General features: G+C 45.9%; 1 protein-coding gene across 1 annotated transcript in view; it reads right to left on the reverse strand.

The window, feature by feature from the left end:
• Positions 1-1173: 1173 nt before the first annotated feature.
• tmem102 (transmembrane protein 102) overlaps positions 1174-25694 on the reverse strand; it is a 33806-nt gene continuing 9285 nt past the window's right edge. The window contains exons 3-6 of the mRNA XM_086165604.1: positions 6837-7175; positions 5485-5678; positions 4156-4368; positions 1174-4053 (exon numbers count right to left, since the gene is read on the reverse strand). Coding sequence (XP_086021730.1) covers positions 3454-4053; positions 4156-4368; positions 5485-5678; positions 6837-7175 — 1346 coding nt within the window. The 3' untranslated portion in view covers positions 1174-3453. The remainder of the gene's footprint in view (positions 4054-4155; positions 4369-5484; positions 5679-6836; positions 7176-25694) is intronic.

Consider the following 25694-nt stretch of genomic DNA (forward strand, 5'->3'; position numbering starts at 1 on the left):
TCGTCATCGCTTTAGCTGTGCTTGAGGGAGCGCCATGGTTCTATTGCACGGCAGTTACCTGGGGATCGGGAACACAAGTGAGTCAAGCGTTGATTTACTCAAATGCTAAAAAAAAAATCCAAAATGGACAGAAGCAACGAGGAATGGAGCGACAAAGAAGTCTGAGCTCTTCGAACTGGCTTCGCCTCAGATGGGCTTCATAAGGAACATCATTTTGGACCACAATACATGCTGTAAGCTAACAGCTAATGGGGGTCTTCAAACAGCAAAGCAGTGCAGGGAGAAGATAAAAACACTTCAACCCATCCATGGTTATTATTCCATGATTCCCTTCCACTTCTGTGGTTTGTTTCAGGTGCACGTCACACCGCTCCCTACCGCTGCCCCTCATTGCCCGCGGGAATGCAAAACTAAAAGGTTCCCCTGGAGGAGGCTGCTTCCTAGAATCGAATTTGTGCTTTGGTCGTCTGCATTAAACATGAAACCCCCTGAAGTGTGTCTGGACCAAAAAAAACATTTGTGCGCTTGTCATGTGGCCGATGATAATCCTCTTCACCTGTTCGCCAGAAAGTGTGTGTGTGAGAGAGAGACACCTTTATGAGTAAACCTCAAAGGGGAAATAAGTAATGATGTGGCGATTAAGAGATATGCAACAAAAACATTCTGACTTTTTCCTTCATTTATCTAAAGAGCACTCAGAAAGCCTATCTCAGCTCTCATTGGACGAGAGCCGGGGTTCATCCTGGACCGTTCAATCACGAGACATACAATTTTTCACCCTTTCATTCACACATCGATTCATTATCTCATTCACACAAAATATGGCGACATTCAGCCATTCACTCCCTCATTCACGTTATGTCATCCAATATCTTCATTTGCTCTGTAAATATTAAAAGTAAAAACTGATCAACTTAAGGGGCAACGTGTCAGTCCAGGGCAGCAGACAATCCTACAGCGCCCTCTGTTGGCAGAAAAGTATATTGCAGGCTGATGTGTGCTGTTGAGAAGTTGACAATATTGAATGTGTGTATACACACACACACACACACACACACACACACACACACACACACACACACACACACACACACACACACACACACACACACACACACACACACACACACACACACACACACGAAAGTGCGATGTCCAAGTTTGCACAATACGTGATTTGAAATGATTTATTTCATGCTAAAGCTCCGAGATCGATCGATCGATAGAAACCCCCCCCCCCCGACAGTGAACGGTAATAAATACAGTTGATCAGTGAAACAGTGAAAATAATCAGCACTCTTTTTTTCTTTTTGTTTAAAGAAAAACAATCAAGAGAAAAATATATGAAATTGTTCAATGATTTCTTTTGCAGTGCCGACGGGAGAGATAGAGCGAATACATTCATTTGTTTCAACTTTTTTTTTTTCCCATTGCGGCTGATTGGAGCTTCAAAAAGGGGAAAATGGCGGCAGGTGATTGTTTCCAAGTGTGTGCGTTCTCACTAACTCAAGGCCTGTAAGGTCACCGATCCAAGGGGCGGGGCTAAAGACAAAAGTACCTTCACATCTACTGCCGTGTCCTGTTAAATAAAAAGCTGTGCTCTTCTTTAAAACGTTCACGCCCGCGTGGGGAGGAGAAAGTGCTGACAAGACAAACAATCCCACTGTGCCCCAACATTCCGTACCGCTGCACGCACACACACACACAAACACACACATGCACACACACTTGCAGATGGACGTCATAAAAAAGCGTGTTCAGTAATAAGTACATTGAGTTTAGTCCGTGTCCAGTGATATGAGCAGTCTCATCCAAAAGCGGCGTCGCAATCAGCTCAAAAAAAAAAAGGAAAAAGGTTCAGGTGGAGCAGGACGGACGGAGTTCGCCGAGGAGAAGCAACTAACCGGAGGTGGGTGAATGAGTGAAAAGCAGAGGGAGGTCCAGGGAGGCCGAGCATCCAGGTGTGTGTCCGCTAAACACACACACACACAAACACACACACACTGTGTTAGAGACGCACTAAAGAATACAAAAAAAAAAAAAAAAGACATTCGTCGGGATCCCTGACGCCGAAGGTTCGGGGACATTAAGGGCTCGATAGTGTCCGGTGGTACCTCCACGTCGCTAGTGTTGCCTTTTCCCTCCAGATTTATGGCGAGTCAGATTGTCTTGCCACTTAAAATGTGAAAATGGTGATGCCAAAGCTCTGACGTCGTAGCTACAACATTGAGTGCTAATGGGGGAGGCTGGAGGTTCTAGGGTAGCAAAGCATTTCATGACGTAGCATAGCGACAGTTAACCCGTGACAATGCTTTGCGCAAAAGCTGTTAATTTTGTCGACCGGGCACTGATTTCATCCCCTTGGATGCTAAAGCTATGATCTTTCCTCCCGATGGTCCCCTTATCTTTCCGAACAGGGGAACCCACTGGTTGCCAGGCGACCGCAGACTTTAAGGCGGCGCCGAAAGAAATCAGCGCAAAAAAGCAAACCTTCCTAGCAGAGTTTAGCTCATAGGACGTCGAACATCAGGCTTCGCCTCTCATTGGTGTCCGGCTGATTGGTCGGCCCTCGCGGCGAGCTTCTCTCCGCCGCCCCTGCAACTCGTGTTCAAATACAAATACCAATCTTGACCGAGAATCAAAGAATTAAGAAGAACAAACATTCAATGGCATCTTCCACTTTGGAGCCGGGGGGAGGGTGGTTGAGGGGGTGGAAACCTCTCTTTGGTAAAATCCACGACCCCCCCGGGTGAAACGTAAGCGGAATTGAAATGACATTTTTAAGACCTTCAAGAGCGGGAGACATTTATATTTTTAAGTATATGTAAAGTAATATGAATACCTGAGAAAGATTGAAAAGAAAAGAAAAAGGAGTTGAAGGAGGCATGGGAGTGGTGGGGAAAAAAAAAGACAAGATGGTTGAAATGAAAGAAAGAAGGAGCGTTCAAAGACTCTCCGTCTCCTCGCGTTACATTCGGTTTCATCAGCCGCACCTTGTCGTTCGTCTGCAGCGAATGTCCACTCGGTCCAGAGCCCCCCCTCTTTAGAGTTCAATGTCGAAAGCCTCAAGCGTGTGAGCACGCACGCACGCACACACACATTCACACACTCACACACACTCACACAAGTGAAAGCTCTTTGAGTTCATGACTTCGCTTTACCCCACTCCCCCCTCTTAACCCCCCCAGCCCCTCCGGCTGTTCCTCGTAGCACCGGCCAATGATACCTGCTATCTCCGTGGCAACAGTGCAATGACATCTCGTCTTTTGTGCAACATCCTTCGCCACGGCGACGGTGCCAATCAGTAGTGGGACACATTTTTTTTTTTTGTTTGCTTTGTTTGGGGTGTCTTTAGGAGTCAACGGAGCAGCGAGGGCCTGGATTAGGGCCAGTCCCAGGCTGCCACGGGTCTTGGTCTATTTGTGCACAAAAACGCGCGCCAGCCCCTGTGCTTCAGTAGAACTTGTCGTCGATGCGGAAGTGCGGCCTGGTGACATCATCGGGGTTCAGGAAGACCGATATGGATTTCCCCGGGTTCTCGGTGACCAGCTGCTGGAGACGTTGGGCCAGCTTGTCCTCCGATGGCGAGATGATGCCGTTGGCCGGGTGGTGCCCGGGAGAGCCGTGGCCGTTGGTGCCGGCGCTGAGCTCCTTCTTCAGCTGCCCCACCTGCTGTGCCTGGTCCAGGGCAGCGCGGAGGTGCTCGCTGGGGTCTGAGCGCACGTGGGCGAGCTTCCTCGCCACGAGCAGCGCCTGGCTGTCGGTCAGGTGCTCCAGCATGTTGCACTGCGGCAGGAAGTAGTTGGGGCAGTTTTTACCCAGGATGCAGTGGGCCAGGTCATCCAAGAGACCCAGGAGTAGGCGGCCGGGGGTGTCGGTGTCCGGGCAGGACAGGTAAGCGGCAGGTAGCCGGTCACAGGCCCAGAAGAGCAGAGTCCGCAGGTGGTACAAGCTGAGGCCCGCTCGGGGACGGGCCAGGATGCGAGTCAGAACGGCTTTGGCTGCTTGGAAGGCCTGAGCCATGGGGAAGGCAATGCACTTCTTTAGCTGAACCTGACAACAGGAGTGCGGGGGGAGAAGATCAGAAAAGAGGGCGCCACCGTGGGAGAAACCAAGGCACTGGGGAGTGAATGGTAGCAAGAAGTCTCTCCTCACCTCACTGCGCGAGAAGGCCAGTCTCCACTCTCGGTCTGGTCGACCACCCAACGGGGAACAGCAGGGCAGCAGGTAGAAGCCAGATATGGCCTCCTCCTCCGTGATCTTACCGTCCCAGAAGTGGTTGGCCGTCAGCCAACCTTGGGCCACGGCGGGCCAGCCCCGAAACGAGACCACCGGCAGTAGGTCGTAAAGCACCCGGCTGGAACCTGCCTACAGGGTGCAGTTGCAGAGGGACAATATAACATCACCCGCTTGTTCTACCAAACCCCGCGGATGTTTCACCTCCTGTTAGCTACCATCACTGAAACATTAAAACAAATAATGTCCCGCTTCATCCAGCGACATGTGCCCGAAGCACGCCTGGGCTCCCGGGACTTTTTCTGCTGCTACAGTGTGACATAGAAGTTACCGCATGATACCTAACCCAACCATGCTTTGCAGATGTGTTCTTTTCTACAGCTATAACTTGCATTTTGTACGTTCCCCTGGGTTTCTTCGATGCCGATTCCTCTGGTGGCAACAGAGGTCAGATTTAGAAGATGTGCAAGTGTACCCAGATATTATTGGTCACTTTGCCTTTGTTCCCATGTACATTTTACTTTACGTCCCATGGTTTGGTTGATGAATCAGCCTCTCAAGCATTAATTGTTAAAAATTTGCAAAATCAGGAAAAGATAGAGGAAATGCCATTCCTCCAAGTCATATCCTATTTATTTATGCTAACATTATCCAGCTGTTTTCATATCAAAGGGTGCTCAACGGCTGCTATTGGTGACAAGAAGCTATCTTGAAACTGCATGAAAAGGCCGTAATCTCTCTAATATAATCTCTACTTCTAAAGACACTGCACACATACCAGATGTGAATGCGACTTAATTCCTGAGAAAGTTCTTATCATTGACTTATTTTCTGTTTCTGTTGTCAGACAGTGAAACCAGTGCTGAAAACTGTCTGAAATATGGCCCAGAGTTAAGAACTACCTGTAAGAACTACCTGTTGTACTAAACTGCTGCTCTGCTGAAATCAGAGAATGTTCCAGCTTGCTGTGTACGACGACATGCAAATTTGATTGGTTGGTAGCCTAACGTGGGCGGCCAACCCACCAGAAGAATAGAATTGTGGTGTCTCAGTGTTGCCCATTGACAGCAGGATAACAGACATGTATGCTCGCAACTTCAAACTTATTCACACGCAGAGGCAGAGAGGAGAAATAATTTTCCAAGACATTTGATTTTTTTTCTAAATTTCTATGTGTTTCCCTTAACTGGAAAAATCAGTCATTTTCCAGGTCTTTCGCAACACGTGAGAACCCTCATTGGTCTTTACCTGAAGGATGATGGTGGTCAGCGGGCCGTTCCTCTCCAGTCGCTCTGGGGTGGGGATGCCTCTCTGGGGACTGCGCCTCAGCTCCTCCACAGCCTCACTCACCACTCCCCAAAACCAGTCAGTCACAAGGGTCGGAGAGAAGTAACATCCATCCAGAGACTGGGGAGACCCCAGGGAGGGGATGGATCCTTTATCTGATGAGGAGAGCAAGAGTGGAATGGAGGTGAGACTCGATTAGTATTGGACACAAAGAACCTTAAGCTATCTGATGGCCACTGAAAACTCGGCGCATGGAGATCTACAACAAAGCTGTAGTTTTTGTCTGAAAGATCCATGGCCAGGACTGCTGGCGGTGGCTTGTACCAAGTGGTAGCCTAAAAATTAGTCGGTCCCAAATGCAGCCCACCTAAATCAAGGACACTTTCAATAACCCTTTATGTCCTGGTCAAAGGCAGTACATAAGGAAAGGGTTGTAGGCCACGTGGAGAAGTATGGGATAAAACATATTTGTTTTTCCATCACAGACTTCTAAGAGTTGTTAGACCCATGTTAGACCCTGACCTCCTGCTGGTGATCGCTTGCGTGTTGCATACTTCCATTTGGGTGGCCTCTGAGACGCAACGAGTTAAGATTTAGACAGTCGTAGGTAAATTGGCCTTTGCAGAGGGAGCTCTGTAGGGTTATGGTTGACCTATCATCATGATCCTTGGCAGCTCGAGACAGTTGAAGCCTTTGTAATCCACATGTATGCTTGGCAGCATTTCCATATAAAAAGCATAAACATACAATTTCAATCCCCTTTTTTGACTGTGTATTTCCAATTTCTTGGAATAAAATGCAGTAACTTAATGCAGGAAATATTATGCTGTCCCCCCCCCAAAAAAGGTCCCAAATGCATTTTCCACATCACAGAAAATTAGAGATTGATATCAGTAGATGTCATTACTTTTCTTATCGGTTTCAAGCTACCAAACCGGTGGCTGATTGATGTTGTGGGGGGCAATTTTGAACTTTTTGATTGTTAACTTACGCTCATAAATGTTTAAACATTTATTTGCGGTGGAGAGATTGCTCAGTCCACCTCCTTGAGGGGTTGTAGAAGCGGGACTCCACTGCAGCCAGCCAGAGGGAAATCGCATCACAACATCACGCATTAAATTATACCGGTGGAACATTGCAAATATAATCAGCCTACTTATCTTCCAGACTGCATTGTCAGCGTACCCTCATTGTCTTTTCAATTCCCCCCTGGTTTCCTTCCCGAACGTTCCTGCATTCCACACCACCACCCTCTCAATGGCACTGTTTCCTTTTCTTCTGTCCATTCTCGTTAGTCATTGTCTCCAGCTTACCTGGATCTGGCTCCTCCTCCTCATCTTCCTCTGGGTGAAGCCCATTCTCCTCCTGGCAGCAGATGCTCCAGCGGGATAGGATGTTGGAGTCGCAGAGGCGAAGGCTGAGCCAAGAGTGGCAGGGTGGGGAGTGCCTCATGTCCAAGGTGACAGGCTGGTTGCGGTCGTGGAGCTTCAGGGCCGGTACAAGCAGGGTGAAGTCCAGGTCGAAGTCGGCCCCTTTGGCGTAGTCGCCCAGGTCTTCGGGATTGAGGTCCAAAACCCCTTCTCTGGCGCCACCTGACAGCAGCAGGTACTCGTTGGCCACCGGGAGGCGCTGGTCTACCTTCTGGACCAAGCCTGTGAGCATCGGGGTGGAAATCATTCACACTCAGCAAACCTCAGAGCCATTTGTACGTGCAGAACAGAACTGATGGGAAGAGCAATGAGCAGAAATGTTCTGACAAGGTTCCTCTCTCCCTTCCCCTCACAGATGCTTTCACACATTAAAATCCACTTCATATTCAGATGCACGTCAACTCCGGCTGACACACCGGGACTGAAAACAGCAGGTCTGTGAAGCGCTGTTAGGTCTTCCTATATATCTTCCAGCCTGAGCTGAAGTCGTACTGACACCAGGACCCATGTAAAATTAACACACCCCTCAGCGGCCACTGGCCAGACAAATAATTCCACCGGCCTGCCAATACGTGCGCTCAGCCAAGCATTCATACACTGCGCTCTCTGCAGTCTCCGGTGCAGCAACGCCGCTGTTGTCAGGAAGAATGCAACATTTATGCATCAACAGGAGCCGAGCAGAATGAAATGACTTTTGGTCCGCCTCAAGTCACAAGTATGTTTTTCTTTTCCCTACTGTGTGGCATGATGTGCGCTCAGGGTTTGGCGTGACAGCGTTGCATCAGAGTAATTTGTTTTTGTTTTCTTTTGGCACATTGAGAATTGATTGCGAAGGGGGCCTACCAGCAGGTCTTAGGACTCATTTTCTAAAGGCGATACTGGTGACACAGAGATTTCAGGTCACAACAGTGAGGTGTTGCTTCAACACCAAAATGAGAAATATCACAGACTCCAGGGAATTTCAATGATTTCACTGTTCTTCATTCTTGGGCTGCTCCCTTCAGGGGTCGCCACAGCCAATCAACTTCTTCCATCTAACCCCATCTAGGCCCTTTTTCACTCCATCCCAAACCTCCTCCAGACCTCCTGCCTCAGCATCCTTCTCCCCAGATCTTTAAGATCCTTCCTCTGTCCATGTCCAAACCATCTCTGCCTGACTTCCTCCTCACTCCCAAAGACATCCTAAAACATCTTCATCTCTTCTGCCTCCACCTCTGCTTCCTTTCTTCATCTTAGGGTCTTCAAGCGTTCAACTCCATTGCTATGACCTCCATCTTTTTTGCCTTTCCTTTCCTACTGGGTGATACTCATCACTTTTCCGCCACCCATTTTGACCTGCCTGAACCCATGTCTTCATCTCTTTTCCACCAATGATTTTACTGCTAAGGGGTACATTTTGGGTATTGAATGGGAATAGAACATTTGTGTTGACTATTACTTGAGTCACAGCTTTGTGGTTGGATCTAAGGCTGAATAATCAATCAAAGGATGTTGAATATTTCCCCACCGAGATATTGTATAAGGGATTTTAATATTGAAAAATAGGGTCCGCCAGACATTGGGTGATAATAGCAAGAAGTCATTCCAAAAATGTAATAGCATTTTGTTTTTATTTTGGACCAGGTCTGATGGATGCAACATCCACCACCTTCCTTGCATACATATGAAAAGATGCAAAAAAAAAAAAAAGCTGAAAGAGGCAAAATACAAGCAGTAAGTCATTTTGCTTATTTGCTTGAGATGGCTATTTGGTTGAGTGGTCACTTCTGACTTCCGACTACTGGTACTTTGGATCTTCGGTGACTGCATTGCAATTTTGTGAGTCACTTTGGATAAAAGCATCTGCCAAATGACCGTAATGTAATGTAACGCTTATGGTGACCAAATTCTTATCAAACATTACACCCCGATACACCATAAATTTTTTAGTCTTAAAATTTGTTTTATGGAGGACACTCAAGAGCCTCCAAATTCCTTTATGGCTACTTAGCCAGCATGTAGGCTGCCTGGGCCCCAGTCTCCCAACGGGATCCACAGATCCAGCATCGAGGAAATTATGGTCTGCCGGCTTGAAAGAACCATGAGGAAATGGTCGATCCCAGGGCCAAACATCGGCTGGTCTTGGGCGAACCGATGGTTTCTACGGGTCGGAGGTGAGGAGCAGATATGGAAACCTTTTGCGTCCCTGCGGGGAGGAGATTGTAGGAGTGTGAGGTTGAGATTTTTGTACCTCAAGGACAGCTAAAGAGCTTGCAGAAAGCTGAAAACAGGTCGCGGAGCAAGCCGGCAGGCCATGGCTGCTGGAACAAAGCTCCCAACATGATGCCTCTCATCCAATTACATGGACACGCCAGGGTAGCAGCAGGATGCCCTGTGATATTTTTCACGGAGAGGCATGTGTGTGTGTACACAAGTGTGTGTTTGGATGTCAACAATTACAAAAGAGGAAAAACAAAGCCAACGAAAGGGAAGGAGTATTGTGTGGCTTTACTTTTTGGATTGATCAAAAGCCCCTTTCTCTTTGTACTTTTTGCAAGTCCTGCAACCAGAAGCTGGGCTGCTTCTTCACGCATTGGAGCAGCAGAGGAATCAGGGTGCATGGACCTGAGATCCAACACACCTTTTAGGTTCTGCTCTGAGGGTCTTGCCTCGGTTCCATCGGAACTCATAGGTTTTTGGTGACTGGTGGAACTCCTAAGCCAAGCCCTATTAGCAGATAGGCATTTTTAAAAATTGCAGTGATCACTGGTCAGCTGCTTTCTTGAGACGAAACGGTGAGAAGCAGTGGGAAATGGAGTGACGAAGAGGTGCAAGCTCTTCTGGCCTGGTATGCCTCAGAGGGGTCCCGCAAAGAGGTACATCAACATTTAGACAAGAGTTAGTGCAGAGTTAGCAAACAGCTAAGAGGGTTGTTCACATGGCGAAGCAGTGTAGGGAGAAGATAAAAAAACACTTCAGCCGATCTGATAGTAATTATGAACATGATTGTTGTGGCAGCGTCCAACTCCATGTTGTCCATGCTGTTTTCTTCTTCTACTTTGGTGGTTTGTTTTTGAACGTGAAGCTTCACGTGCACGTCACTCCGCTCCCTCACTGCCTATGGGAATTGAAAACTAAAAAAGTACCCCTGGGGAGGCTACTTCTTGGAATCAAACTTTTCTCTAAAAGTTTCCACTTTGGATGTGCGAAATAATTCCACAAGTTCATGTGTTACTATGTGAAGGTTTGTCTGTTTGGGAAACCATAGAATTGAGTTGTTAAAGCAGGCAGTCATTCGGTACGGCCGTAGGTTTCTGCTAAAAAAAACAACATCTAGACCCCACTGATGGGCTGTGATTGCTGCATGACTGTGATCAATCACGAATCCAGGATGACAAGCATCAAAAAGGAGGACAGTAAGATCTCTCCTTAGAGCAGCAGAGATATTTTTTTGTTTTGCATCAGAAAGGACTTTGATGGATTTAAAAAGAAATAAAAAAAAAAGAGGTGGAGAGGGGGAAAACATCCTGAGGGCCAAAACGAATGAAGAGAGGGAGTCCCAGTCTAATGTGCTGATGGATTTCTCTCTGGCGCCTCGCTTTGAAGGGGAGCAAATGAAAGTGCCTGGTTTGATGGGACCATGGGGAAGCGGGCGAGAAGAAGAGGAAAACATGGAGGTTTGTATCAGCTACGCCTTGATTATTATTCCTCCGCAGATTCAGCTCAATTCCCCCCGACAAGATCCAGTCAGCCGACGCCGCAGCGCCTGTCTTCGGCTACGAGTTCCTGGTGAACTCTATCTGTGTGTAGCACCAACACTGGTCTGCAAGGGATTTCTCTCTCCTTTCGGAAACTTCCTGCCATATTAAACTTTTTCTGCACGGACGTGTGAGTTCCACTTGGAGTTCTCACCACTGGTACGGCTGACAACAACTGGCCAAGACGGCCTTCGTCTGAAACTTGCAAACAACGCCGTGCGAATGAATCTGTCGCAGCGGGGGGGTTGCGTCAACTTTATGTTTAAAACAAGAAGGTTATTTAAGGGCACATCAGCAGGTAGAACCTGTTCAGAGTTCAGTGTTTAGCATTAGTGGTGGTAAATGCAGAATTAATAATATACAGAAATATTAGGGGGGGCAGAAGCCAGTGTTCTGGAGCCGGTCCTAGACTCAGATAAATGCCAAGGGTTGCATCAGGAACAGCGTGCCGAAGGTGAAACTTCTGCACCTAAATCCACAAGTAGAAGAAAAATAAAAGTGCCAGGTGTGATAAAAGAGTACCTACCGGAATCGGAGGAAAGGCGTAAAACAGGGTTGCCCGCATTTTTTCAGCTGGCAAGCTACCCATAAATGACCGAGTCAAAATGATGTACGTACAGTAAAAATAAGTATCACATATTTCCAGATAAATATATTTGGTATTCTTTGGTGTTTTTTGTTGTTCTTTTTTGTTTCTTTCTCAGCAGCTGGTTCGGAGAAGGAAGAGACTGCAGTATGGCACCACTTGACACTACAAGCCTTCTCTGCAGAGCACTTTCCAACTGCTGAAAAGATCAGACCATGAAATATAACGAAACGTAGACTACTTGTGTTTGATGAAAAAACAAAATAGGAAGCTGTCTCTTCTTGTGTCGTGACAGAGGATGCTGCGCCAGATTTGCATTCTTGGGAATAGCAATGGGCGACAGACAGAGTAGGCAAACTCACCCCGGTAGGTTTTTGGCTCCTTCGGCCCAGCACCCCCATTCCTCTTTCTACCCTTTCTTAAGTTTAATAGTCATAAATTGGAGTTTTCCAGTAGGTGGTGTGAATTAACATGTATGCTCTGCGTGGTGATCTGCAAGTCCAGAGCTGGAGTCGTACTGACTGCCCTCGGTGTTATTCACATGGCAAACGCCATGGGGGCTGATGAGAGGCTATTATCCACTACCTTTGCTATTAACCAGTAGATCACGATCAACAAACTGGATATAGAAGACACATGCGAGGGTAGAGACGTTGTATGGTTTAGATACACTGTGGAGAAGATGGGAAGCAGAGCTGAAGGCAGCAGAAGATAAAGATGCAAGAGGTCTCTGACGACTGAGGAGGATCAGCAAAGAGCCCGCCAAAAGGGGCAGCACTGAGATGGTTTGGACATGGACAGAGGTTTGGGTAGACGGACGCTGAGGTTAGAGCTGCCAGGGCGGAGGTCTAGAGGAAGACCAGAGAGGAGGTTTATGGATAGAGGAAAGGAAGACAGGAAGTTTGTTGGTGTGGGAGAAGGGGATGCGGAGGAGAGGGTTAGACGGAGGGAGATGACTGGCTGTAGAGCTGAGGAGAGCAGCCCAAAGGAAAAGAAGTAGTATTTTGGGGATGGGCATATAAATGATAAATAAAACATTTACCACTTTGATTATTGATGGCATATTTAGCTCTGACTGAGAGAAGGTTTAATCAATAACTTTAAGTGTCACATCGTATTTTTGCTTTGATTAAAAACATGATATTCACGTAATTTACCAGCCATCGGCTCTGCAGCTCTGCGAAACATCAGCGGCAGCTACTAAAAAGCCCATATCTTTCAAGCGTGATGCCACATCAATCATATATATATTTTTTAATAGTCTGATTTACAGCCGATTTAAGTGGTACCGCATTTCGTTCACCCCAATAACTGTAAGTCAGAGATCCTTTTAACAGTTCTCAAACACCAGGATGATGCTGATTGTCCAACAGTTCCACATCCCGGCTGCTCCTATTAAATAAAGCTGAACTTCACAGACCACAATTTCATGCTAACAGTCCCCTCTAATTAAAGCTCCGGCGGACCCTCCGCAGCGGGTCGCCGCAAAATAATTAGGCCACGAAACACGAGGTGAGGGGAGTCAGGATGTATGACAGCATGAATATGGCTAATGGCCTTCTTTTTTTTGGATCAATTTAAATTTACAACCTTCTATATCCCCCGCTTTGACGGCGTGTCAACGAGCGAATGGAAAATTAATCGAGAGGCGTATTCTGGGGATGTAAATTGGAATGGCTACCTTGTGACTTCCTGTCCAACTCAAACTAGTCCACGTGCGGTGTTTCCACCTGAGCAGAACCAGCGGGGGGTTGAAATCATTCCAGTCATACTCATGTTAAACATGATATTTGAATTTTAAAACTTCCCGCGTGGCGTCCAACCTCGGCATGGATGGGAGCATCCACATACAAAATTCAAAAGGTGGATACTTCCATCTTTTGCTGCGAATTCTGCCAAATTAATTAATTTTAGCAGGCTTCTTCCGATCCCTGCTAATGGACATCTGGGTACACTTTATACAGCCAGGATGAAACAAATTAAAGAGATTTGAATGACTACTCTCACGTCTACACGAGCAGTTGGTCCTCAGATGGAGGTCTTTTTTACACAAATCATATGAAGTGATTAAGATGCAAATGACATTTGCAGACATGTTAACCATAGAGGAAGGAAAGTTAAGATGCCCACCAGTTCCATCACTTCTAACCCCCTTCATTCATTTGGTATAGATAATGTCGGGAGCCTATACCAGCTGTCATTGGACAAGAGGCGGGATTCACCCTTAAACCGGACGCCTGTCAAACACAAGGCCACATTTAGACACGAACAACCATGCACTCAGTCACTGGACAGTTCACTGTGTGAAGAACCTGGTGGACCAGGAGGAAAAACACATGGGGAGAACATGGAGACTCCCAGCGGGAATCCAACCAAACACCTTCTCGCTGTGTGGTAGAGGCGTGAACCGCCACACCACCTGAATCGAATGCATTCATCAAACAGTCGAGGCGAAGAGTCGAAGACGAGACTAGTCGAAGACTACCATCATGTGTCTCAGCAGTTTAGTTTTCATTCAGGAAGCTGTGCGGGATCAGACTTCCTTACAGCTGCAGGGCAAATCACAGGGCTTGACAAAGCTTTCTCATATGTATGTGGGCTAAAAGGCCTAGCAGGTGGCCTCTTTAACCATACATATCTAAGGTAGAGCCTGTGAGGCTTTAAGAAAAACATCTCTGATCTCACACTAAATGCGCGTGTAGTGGGAGCAAAAAAAAAAAAAAAAAGTGGTGGGCTCACCCAGTAGCCACCAAGTAGTCGGTGTCTACTCCGAGAATAGTTCACGACGGAAATTTCTCCCTTCTAATGGAAATCTTCATTCAGAGACATTTCTGAAGGGATTAGGTTTAATCCGTGGCTGTGAAACCGGCCCAGACTGTCTCCACTCCAGCGCTGCTCTCACATTCTGCGCTCCTGCAAGCATACGGAATGGAGTGTGTGTTGTCGCGCATGTGTGTGTGTGTGTGTGTGTGTGAAAGGCAGTCAATTTGAGACTTTGAATTAAGAACTACGATTGCGCTCTTGGAACGTTCTCCAACTTGCCGATGCAAAGACCAGAAAAAGCACGGCTAATTGATAGCTTTTTTTTTTCCCCCTTCTTCTTATTTTCCCCTTCTCTCTCTAACCGGAGCTCTCGCTGGAGAGATAAGATGCCCTTTATTCTCTTCTTCTTTTTCTTCCCTTTTTTTGCCTGCCTCCTCGTCTATTTGACCCAATTCATCACTGGCAGATAAAAGTGAAAAAAAATAATAAAACGGGAGATGAAGACCAAGAAGCGGAGAAGTTGCTGCCCCCTCCAACTGGTTTGATCTGCTCGCTTGGTCTCCTGCCCGACCCATCATCTGCTCACCCTAATTTGTTTTCCACGTCACCTCCGAGGAAGTGGCTCTGCCTTGCAGGTGGTCGTCCAGCTCAAGGTCTGTTTGTTTGTTTATTTATGTGTCACTTCCAATCCAAGTCATTAAATTTTGACAACCCGCTGATATGGAATCTGAAACCAATGCACGAGAGAATGAAACATCGGCTGCATCTACGTTGCCTAGAATGTTCTCACCTGGGAGCGTGTAATTCAGGAATAGGCAATTAATTTTTACAAAGGGCCATATGAGTAACATAAACAATATTTGAGGGCCGAACCAATGATGACTTAAACTTAAATCTGCTCGATATTAATTATGTCCCATTGTAAAAGGCAGTAAATTACAATTTGGAATGTCAGAATAATAAGCATATTCTATAAATATTTATACAAACGGGAAATTATAGAGTTAATCAAATGAGAACGTACGCCTTTATAAGTGATGAACAGCGAGAACAAAAATAATCATTAGGACAATGTTTTCAGAAAGTCGAATTTGTTGACATTCACAAACACTAAAAATGTGTTTTGCAGTATGTTACAGAAATGCAATTGGTCAAATTAATACAAAAAGCAAAAAGTGCTTTTGATTTTTTTTCCAGTTCTTTTAGCTGGTTCAGTGAGTGAAATCTAGCTTGACTTGGGCTTGAACAAGTGCACCAAAATCTCGTGGAACACCAAAAGTGCATTTAGGAAGGGGCGGTTCAGAGGCGTTAATAAGTGATAGAGGATTTGGATTTGTTGAAATTCAGCGCTGAGCATGTCTGTTCACATTCATGAACATGATTTTAGTCTGCAGTTATCCTACGTAACAGGATGAGTAGCTGGGCAGAATTGAGAACATCACAGCTCTAATCCAAAGTCAGAGAAAAATATTGATATTGAACTTGACCGCTCTCCTTCGGTTGAAGCTCCCGCGATCCCCTAAACCTTCTATCACAGTGCATTGCAAGAGAGCTGCACTCTCAAATGCATGCTTTTTCTGTGGGCATATTAGTGCTGCAGAATCCAACAACCACTCCTTCATAAACTCTCCTTACGAAAACGGTTTAACTTTTCTGCCGACTTTTGGATACGGTCTAACTTGCCTTGAAAACTGCATTTCTGGGTATGCAAGGCTTTGGAAAATAGAAAGCATCTGACTACTTTGCGCGCTCTTCATCGGACATCCCCCATATTTGGTCACGTGGTGAAGATTCAAATTGTAATCCTTATTCACTGCTTTACCTTACACTTCTGTAAATAAATATTTAGCGGCCCTTGTCTTGTTGAGGACGGACATTTGGTATCAACTTTTTTTGTGGTGTGAGCTGACGTTTCAAGGTTAACTGGCTACGTCACTCATCTCTGTTCACGCACCCACGTCATGGATTTACGTACTTGCGTACTAACATAAAAAAAAAAAAAAAGACAACTGTTTTCAAAATGAAAGCAACACACTCATACATAACATTAACGGAATCAATGTTTTTTTTCCCCCATTCATGTTCTGATTGACCTCACGTGGCCTGGGCAGGGTCGCCCAAAGGGGTGAATGTGGCCCACGGGCCATAAAATGCCCCAGTCTGGTCTAATTGCTTATGTAGCTACAAAACCTCTCCCAGGAAAAAGAACACATCTGCTGAGCCTGGCGCTACATTGCTCATTGAGTCACTCGAACCGGCTCAACCACAGCTAGTGCTCTCGCTGATTGGACATTGCATTACTTCACTCGGTTGGTTGAAGATCCACCGAGCGGTAGGGGTTCCTCCAGGTTCTCCCCAGAATCCAAAAAACACATTCAGGAGGTTCTATGGAGACCCTGAATTGCCCAGATGTATGAATGAGAGCGTGAATAGTTGAATGTCTCTTTTTCATGTGAGATTGATGTGTCAATATATACACACTATATGTATACACATCAAAATGACGAAAATGAGAGGATGAGAGATGAAATGTCTTCAAGTGAAGAAATCAAGTCCAGTTGTCATGACAAAAGTATTTCAACAAGACCTCATCCCTCTCCTTTCTAGGACAATACCTCCACCCCTGTAGCTTCCCCTCCACCTGTTCCCTGCCCTCACCATCACTCACAATGTCATCTACAAACATAGTCCAAATATGCTGATACATTATTATATCATATGTAGACAAAGTGAATCCTCCAAGCCCTGTTGGGAGTTTCCAAATAGAACTGTCAATTACATTCAGAAACTTCCCACAGGTCTTGGACTAGGTACAGAGCCAAAGTCTTACAGTTGAGAGTAAGAACAACTTTATTTATCCCGAAGGAAATTGTTGTGCCAGAGTTTTAAGTAAAACATAACATAGAGTTGGTAGATACTCAGGCAAGCAAGGGACGGAGGCAGTCAGAATCTTCCGGTATCGGAAAGAAGGGGCTGTGGCTTGTTTGGTAGACCACGTGACTCTCCAAATAGACAGTTGTCGGGTCATTCCCCAGCTCCTCCTGTCTTCATGCCCATGTGTCCTTTGGCAAGACATTGAACCCCAAGTTTCCCCTAATGGTCTTGTAAGTTCTGCCTCCATTGGAGCATTCCTTTGGAACTGCAGGATGACAGCACTACACAAGTTGAGGCCATTTGGTTGTCCCCAACGACGACACCCCATTAGCATAACAACCCCCTTCGACCGAGTTTCTGCCAATCAACTCATTTACATAACAAGCCACCATAACCGAGACCTGCCCAAAACCCTTGCAGCCCTATTTGGAAACTCCCCACAGGTCATTAGATCTGAAGACACCTCTTGGATGAAGGGTGAAATGTCTTCAAGTGAAGAAATTCAAGTCCAGTTGCCACAACAAGATTTCAACCATGACCTGGATGACTGAGGACCTCCACAGACAGTGAACAGTTGTATGTCTCTGAGTGAATAAGGGTGAATGGTTGTATGCCTCACTGTGTGGCCCTGTGATCAACTGGTGACTGGTCCAGGGAGAACCCGGCCCTAAAGTGTAGGATAAATGGTATACATTATGAATGAATGAATGGGTATCAAACTTATTTGATGTCGTCAGTTCACCTTCCCATGTATTAAACATGAAGACTCTACAAATAACTAGGATAAATGCTGGGGGCAAAAGGCCAATTGGTTCAGATTCTACTGGTCGGACCCGGATCACGTTGTAAATCATTATTTTTTATGTTCATTAGCCACACATTAGGTGGTGTTGTTTCCACAATAATGCTAAAGAGCAAACAAGAAAACGGCATCTCCGAGCTACAGTTTCCATAAATATTTCTAACTTTTGATCATGTTTAGCATCAATAGAGTGGGCAAATGGCACAACCTTCAAGGAAGCGACATTTAAACTTGGTGAAGCCACTGCTATCAGAATGATTCTGGTCACCGTACATCCCAGAATTTGTAGATTTCATAGCCCTTTCTGTGACTGTCAACAATATGTTCAGTGCACTTCCTTTCCCTGAAAATGAAGCCATTGCAGTGCCAGTCAAACATAGACCTTTGCCAAATGTAGACATACTCCATTCAGACTTGCTCAAATGTAAGGCCACTGAGGCTCCCCTGAGGCAGAGCTGTGGCATCATGGGGGGGAAAAAAAGTCATCCTTTTTCATCGCAGCTGAAGAAAAGTGAAGATATTCCGCCGCACACCTCATTTTTGATAGAGTCCAAGAATAGCTCAGTAAATCCCCCTGGAAAATGGGATTCCTCTAAAGAAGAAGATGACTTGTGTGTGCTGTCGCTGGAAAGGGCCACCGAGAGAGAGAGAGAGAGGCTGGATTCTCAAACCAGGAGTACAGAACACACAAAGACGTCTTGGATGATTTACCAAATCTACATATGATGTCATAATCTCCTGCAGATTCATTTTCCTGAGTCTGGAAATAAAAACCTGTATGCTGGAGAGGAGGTGAAGAAAGGTTTGCGAGCAAGTTGGAGGGAGTCCATCAAGTGGACAACACATATTAGATGTTCTGCGGACAAAGTCACACTAAGAGGGCTTGGGCATGGACAGAGGAGGGATGGTGGAGGTCTGGGTAGAAGGATGATGAAGTTGGAGGAGATCTTGAAGAAAACCACAAAGGAGGTTTATGGATGGCGGAGAAGAGGACAGGAGGAAAGGATGTAGAAGAGAAGGTAAGAAGTAGACAGATGATTGGCTGTGGAGACCCCCTGAAGGGAGCAGCCCAAAAGAAAAGAAGAAATGTAATTTAACAGAGTTTGTCTTCTTGTTTTGACATATTCCTAGGGTTTATTAAGATTTTGGGGATCAGTTAAGTTGAACATCAAGAGAGGAGGGGGAACGAAGGCAGAACAAACCCACACTGTAAAGTTCTACGTTAACCCGAGCAACCCTGGAGGCGTCTCCACATCCACAGGGAGACATCTGCAGAATGCTTTGTTGACATTTCCCAGTTCCCCTGCCTGTGTCAGGCCTCAAACTTTGATATTGCTAAATCAGCACTTTGCCTTTCTCTTGAAGTTATCTGCTGCCATCACTCTGCACGCTGCCCGAACCACCCATCCTCTGCGTGACCTCGGGACGGCATCCGCTGACCCTTTCTGCGACTTGAAGTGTCATTTTTGCAAGTACTGATTGAATTATCATTGTTCTATGTATTTTTATAACTGACAAAATCTGTTTACTTTTGCTAAAAAGAAAAAATGGACAAGAAGTGAGGCACTTGCCACCTAAAGCTGCTTTTAGCTGGATTCGAGCACTAATGAAGTGCAGATATCAGATGTTCAAAATGCTGTACATGAAAGGAGAAGGTGTCTTATAGGTGCCTGGATCAGACGCAGCAGTATTTTTCCCAATTCTTTCACAACATTATTTGTATCTTTCCTCTCACTCGCATGGTTTACAATGACAAAAACAACAACGCCAGGAAAAGACGACACTTTAATCATTTTCAAGATGTGTTGTAAAGAGAATGTCTGTCAACACAGGGAAATTTTTTTGCGATTCACAATTGGATTAGTTTCTTTTGTTTACCTGCCACGTTTTCTTTCTGTTAAACCTCTTTCTCTCATTGTCTCTCATCTATCTATTCTATCCAAGGGAGAGAACCGAGGCAAAACCCACTGCTGACTGAAGAGAACACAAAAGGCCCATCTCGCATTTGTCAATAAACATCTGGATGGTCTCCAGGATTGTGGACGGAGGGGACCAGGGCCGAACAAAACTTCAGACGGCATTTCAGGAAAAAAAAAACAAGTTTGGTGGTTTGCGGCCGCTTTGCTGCTTGTGGACAACTCGCCGTAATTGACGGAGCCACAACTTCTGCCGTCAGTTTGTGACTTTGAGCAAAAGGGCACTCCAGTGGTGCAGCGGGAAAATGATCCCTAAGCACACCGGCAAGTCCATTGAAGACTGTCTCCAACAAAGACTTTGGAGTGGCCTCGTCAAGTGTGGACTTAAAACCGACTGAGAGGCAGTGGCGTGACCTTAAACACACCAGGAGCGGGTCGAAATTCCTCCGGAGACTCATTCATTCATCTTTACTGCTTATCCAGCACTCTTTGTAACAAAGATGCTGGAGTCAATCCAGGCTGTCATTGGGGGACAGATGAGGCTCACCCTGACCTGTTGCCCATTGATCACAGGGCCGCATATAGACATTCACTCGTTCATTCACCAATATATAGACGTCTGAGCATTCACTCTCTTATTCACATGTCATACAGACATACAACCACTTGCTCTTTCACTCAGACATATAACTATTCACCCTCTCATGCACACATCTGAGCAATTTAGGATCTCCAATGAACCTCCTGCACATTCTTAGACTGTGGAGGTACCCAGAGGAGCCCCACGCAGACATAGGGAGAACATGGTAACTGCAAAGAAAAAGGGCCCCCGAAGAAATCCAACCAGGGACCTTCTCCTGTGATGCGGACCAACCACTGCACTGCCCTCCTCCACAGACTCCTTACTGGTAATTGCAAATGCTTGATTGCATTTGTTATTAGGTTTCAGGGGCAATTAGGGCTTGGTTGGTGTAGAAACCAGGCCCCTTTTTCCTTAAATAAATCAAACCATCCTTTGAAATTATTTAACATAAAAGCACATTTTTACAACTAAGGTTATCTTTGTCTAATATTAAAATGTGTTACACAACCTGACCTGGTAACTTTAGAGAAAGATGTTGTCTCTGGTAACTATAGACAGAGATGCTGTTGTCCCTGGAAACTACAGAGAGTGATGTTGTTGTCTCTGGTAGCTATGGTAAGAAATGTGGTTGTCCCTGGTAACTATGGAGACCCATGAACTAACTACAGCGAGAGATGCTCTTGTACATGGTTACTATGGAGAGAGATGCTGTTGTGCCTGGTAACTTTGGAGAGACAGATGTCCATGGTAACTACGGAGATACTGTTGTCTCTGGTAGCTATGTAGATGCAGTTGTCCTCGGTAATTATGGAGACCAATGCGGTGATCCCCCGTAATGACGGAGAGATGCTGTTGTCCCTGGTTACAATAGAGAGTGATGCCGTTGTCCCTGGCAACTATGGAGAGAGAAGCTGATGTCCCTGGAAACGACAGAGAGATGCTGATGTCCCTGGCAACTATTGAGAGAGACGCTGTTGTCCCTGGCAACCGTGGAGAGATATGCTGTTGTCCCTGCTCCATAATTGTTGCTGCAAATCCTGCCCCCGCTTGTGACCTTCCTGTTATCCCGGCGAGATAAATCAGTAGAGCATGTCGCAATCTTCCGAGCAGCCCCATCCCGACAGGAGCGATTCAATCCCGTAAAAATGACTCGCTCAGATCTTCGCAAAGCAGGATGCTATCACCGCTTTGTGCAGCCTCAGCTCGCTATCTTGGCAGGATTAATCCCGGCTGCAGAGAGGCGAGCCATTCTCGTAGCTTATTGTCCATGAATTCACACCGAGACCGGAGATTAACTCTAATGTAGACCTTTTGAGCACGGACACGCGGAGACATGTACCGATGTAGTCTGATGGCCGGCGGGGATCATCTCAGACCACTGTGTGTTTGTGCGGCCGCCAGCGTGGGAATGTATGCTGTGAAGGAGAGCCGTCTCGGCGTGAAGACAAGACAGCATGTGTCCAAATGACCCGGGAGGACAGTCGGCGAGAGCCTTTTGCTGGTCGCTGCTGCAGCCTGACACCGCCACCCGCTAAATGACAGGCAATTATCACCGAGACAGATCAGTGGCAGTTGTGCTTTTTTTTCTTTTTTTTTTTTAACATTCCCAGGCAGCGCAGGCTGTCAACGGTCGCCACGGCCCGGCCGATCATGACCTTTGGACAGTCCAGTAATGGGGAGCGAAGGATGTAAGAACTCAATTATGTGCTACAACAACTAATCATAAAACAATTAACATGTGACACACACACACACACACACACGCGCACACATGTATATATATACCTATATACGTATATATTTATATATATATGTGTGTATATTTCTTCATAAGAAAATGGTACTTATAAATAACAAACTATATGGTGAATATATTGGTAGACTAATGCTGGAATTGGAGCGGCCAGGAAGGAGGTCTAGAGCAGGGATGTCAAAGTCAACACAGAGGGCCAAAAAAAACAAGTTTTCACAAGCCGAGGCCTTTCACTAGTTCAGTGTTGATTAAAACATATTAAACTGACTGAACATAGCCTATTGAACCAAGACGTAAATGCATAAATGAAAATGCATGCATTATAAACTGGAAATGCAATATCGTGCTGCCCTACGATCATATCAATTACTGCTTTTAAATAGCAAAATGAGAAAATAAAAATGAATAAATCAGTTGTATTCTTTCTCATGGCTCCTATCTGCAATTTTCCCTGAGTCCATTAACTGAAAAATAAATACAAATAAATAAAATACTATAAAATAAAAAAACAATGGCACACAGAAAAAAACAATACTTTCTTTAAAGAAAAATCCCATGTCTTGTAGAAACAAATGTAAAAATGTAACCAAATTAAAAACTAAAAATATGTTCATGTTCTGTGATGCTCATTTGTCTGAGGCTGAGCCCGATACTTGGTGGTGTCTCATCTTTTGTACAAGTTCATCAATATTTGAGGTCAGGCTCTAAGCTAAGGAAATCCTCAGGGCTGAGTGAAGGTGCTTATTACTAAGACGGCTCCTGTGTGATGTTTTGTTTAGCTTCATCAAAGAGAACAGTTGTTCACACAGGTATGTGCTGCCAAACATCGAGGGCGTCTGAGCAGCTTGGATGCGCAGCTGGGGCATTGTGTCGGGGATGAAAGGTGCAAACTCAGCAGCACCCACTCGCTCATAATTTTCCTTCAGTGTGTCATTGCGCTGGAGCTCGATCAACTCCATTTGTAGGTTTGGTGGCGCAATTTCCACCTCGACTGCAAAAGGATTGCCGAGCAGTGCAAACCTGCTTTTTTTGGGCTTCAAAGTCAGCAAATCGGCTTCGGAAGTCAGCGGCGAGTATATTGAGTTTATCGGCAAACTGTGCACTTGGGAACACAGCGGTAGAGAGCTTCTCTTTCATGGTCTGGCAGCTGGGAAAGTGGCTCAAGTTTTCTGTCCGCATTTGCATCTCCCACTGACTCGACTTGGTTTTAAACGCCTTCACTGTACTATACATACCAGAAATGACACGCCCCCGTCCCTCCAGCTGCAGGTTCGTCAGATGGCTCGTGATGTCGCACAGAACAGCCATTTCACACAGAAACATTTCATCTCTGAGCTCTGCTGCGTCTTTCCCTTTTCTTTCCATGAACAGAACGCTGCTCGAAACATCTTTGCAGCACCTTTGCCTGGCTTAGCCATCGCACCTCTGTGTGATGGGTCAAGTCACGATACTCTGTGTCTAACTCGCCCAGTGATGCTTTGAACTGGTGGTGATTTAAATCTTTGTCTCTGATTAAGTTAATTGCTCGCATCACGGTGCTCATTACATGTTCCATTTTCAAGGCTTTGCCACAAGACGACTCCTGGTGTATTATGCAGTGATACGCTGTCAGCTCATGTGTGACGTTTTCCTCCCGCATCCTTGCCACCAATCCACCCCTGTGCCCGCACATGGCGGGTGCTCAGTCAGTTGTTGATCCCATGAGTTTTTCCCAAGGCGGCCCCATCTCATTGACACATCTGGATACCTCTTCATTCACCGGGCTTATTTTGCGATCTCTTCTGCCACAATAAAACGAGCCTTGACATCAGCCTCACTTTGTGATTTGGCTTTTGTGAGCAGAGCCTGCCGGGACTTAAGACCTCGTTTAATTCCTCCATCTTCTGTAGCCTTTGTTCTGTGTCCATATTTTTGTCTTTGTGTTTCTTGAGCGTTTCACGGTGCCTTCGTAGATTACATTCTTTCATTACAGCCAAACTTTCTCCACATAAAAAACACACAGGTTTGCCATTTACCTATGTGAACATGTACTCTGCCTCCCACCTAGCTTGAATCCCCCTGTACTCAGCGTCCACCTTTCGTTTAGCCGTTTTTGGGGAGGAGGTAGCTGAAATTTGACGTCTGCTCTGACTGCTGATGAAGAATGAAGCCAAAGCCCGCTTGCTGCGCCGCAGTGAGTTCGCAGCTACCATTGCATTGTGGGGAATGTAGTATTGGGGCGTTCAAAACACCAGCTGGTGGCTGCTGCCTGCGGGCCGGTTCTAATAATAATCAATTTCAAGGGGGCCAGAGATAATTTGTTCACGGGCCGGATCCGTGCCACGGGCCTTGACTTTGACATATGTGGTCTAGAGGAAGACCAAAGAAAAGATTTCTTGACATAAAGAGAGAGGATAAGAAGGTTGTTGGTGTGAGTGAGGAGGATACAGAGAATAGGGTTAGATGGAGAAGGTTGATTGACTATGGCGACCCCTGAAGGGAAAAGCCGAAAGGAGAAGAAGAAGATAAATAAACTACACTGTATCAATAATAATAATACATGATAAAAAAGAACTAAGATTCTTTCAATGGCTTGTCCATTCCTTCTGTCCGCTGCCCCAAATCCCCCAGTAAATGACTCCTGCGTCCTCAAAGACAACGTTCTCGGTCACGGTATCCAGCAACTTCTCCGTCTCTTTACAGACAAATCCACAACAGACACAGGTCGCTCAAGATTTTCACTGGGCTGCCTTGTGGTGGGCGGCATATCCCACTGTCTAAACACCACTTTGCGGACAGTGACAGTCATGTCAGTGAAAAACACTCATCTCACTCCTAACTCAGATTTCGGCTTGGACCACAAAGCTAAAATAAATCCACGGAGCGGCGGCTCGGATCTCAAAAAACTCCTAAGTTTATGCAATCGGAGGTCAAGGTTTCACTGTGTGACCCGACTAGCTGCTGGCTGCACATGGAGTCTTTGGGGCAGGTTTTCTAAAGGGGGGCGTGGGTTCTTCTATGGTGTTGTATTACACTGTCAGTCATTTTCATTGCGCAAAGAATGGGTGTGGAAAAATACGGAGGGAGAGAGAGAGAGAGAGAGAGCCCCCGCTCCCAAAAATAGAAAATCGATTCACAGCAGACACTTTTATTTGTGGCTGGGAATAAATGAATGTGTGAGAAACCCCAGAAAGACAGTTCCTTGATTAAGTTTCATTCGATCTGCGCTCATTGTTGTAAACGCCGCCATGGATGCAACAATACAAAAAAAAAAAAAAAAAAAAAAGGAAGCCAAGCTGCCGTCCGCTTGACGGAATCCGGGAGTGTTTCGAGTGCGGCCGAGAACACAAATTGTGAAATGTGAACCGGGGGAGAAGAATTGCAGCTTCCAGAGAAGCAACTGCTTGTTGCCTATTGCTGGAAAGAAAGGCCTCCACCTCATGATTAAGAGCAAGTCCAAAACAGAAAATTCCAGAGGCATATTTTAAACCGTGACAGAAAGACATCCTGGATTGATCTGATCGTCAAATATACATTTTCCTCCATTCAGGTTTTATGTAGTTGGTCCTAACTTTAACATTTAGCAATGGAATATTCATAAGGAGCCCTCATAGCCAGAGGCTCCCATGTTCTTCTCGTGTCTGGGTCGGGTTCCCCAAGATTCTCCAGGTTCTTCTCACAGTCCAATAACATGCAGTTCAGTGGATATTCTACATTGTCCAGGTAAGTGAATGAGGAGGTGAACAGT

This window comes from Fistularia commersonii, chromosome 19, assembly GCF_037954325.1.
Source record: "Fistularia commersonii isolate RoL2024-O1a breed Wild chromosome 19, RoL_Fcom_v1.0, whole genome shotgun sequence".
NCBI lineage: Eukaryota > Metazoa > Chordata > Actinopteri > Syngnathiformes > Fistulariidae > Fistularia > Fistularia commersonii.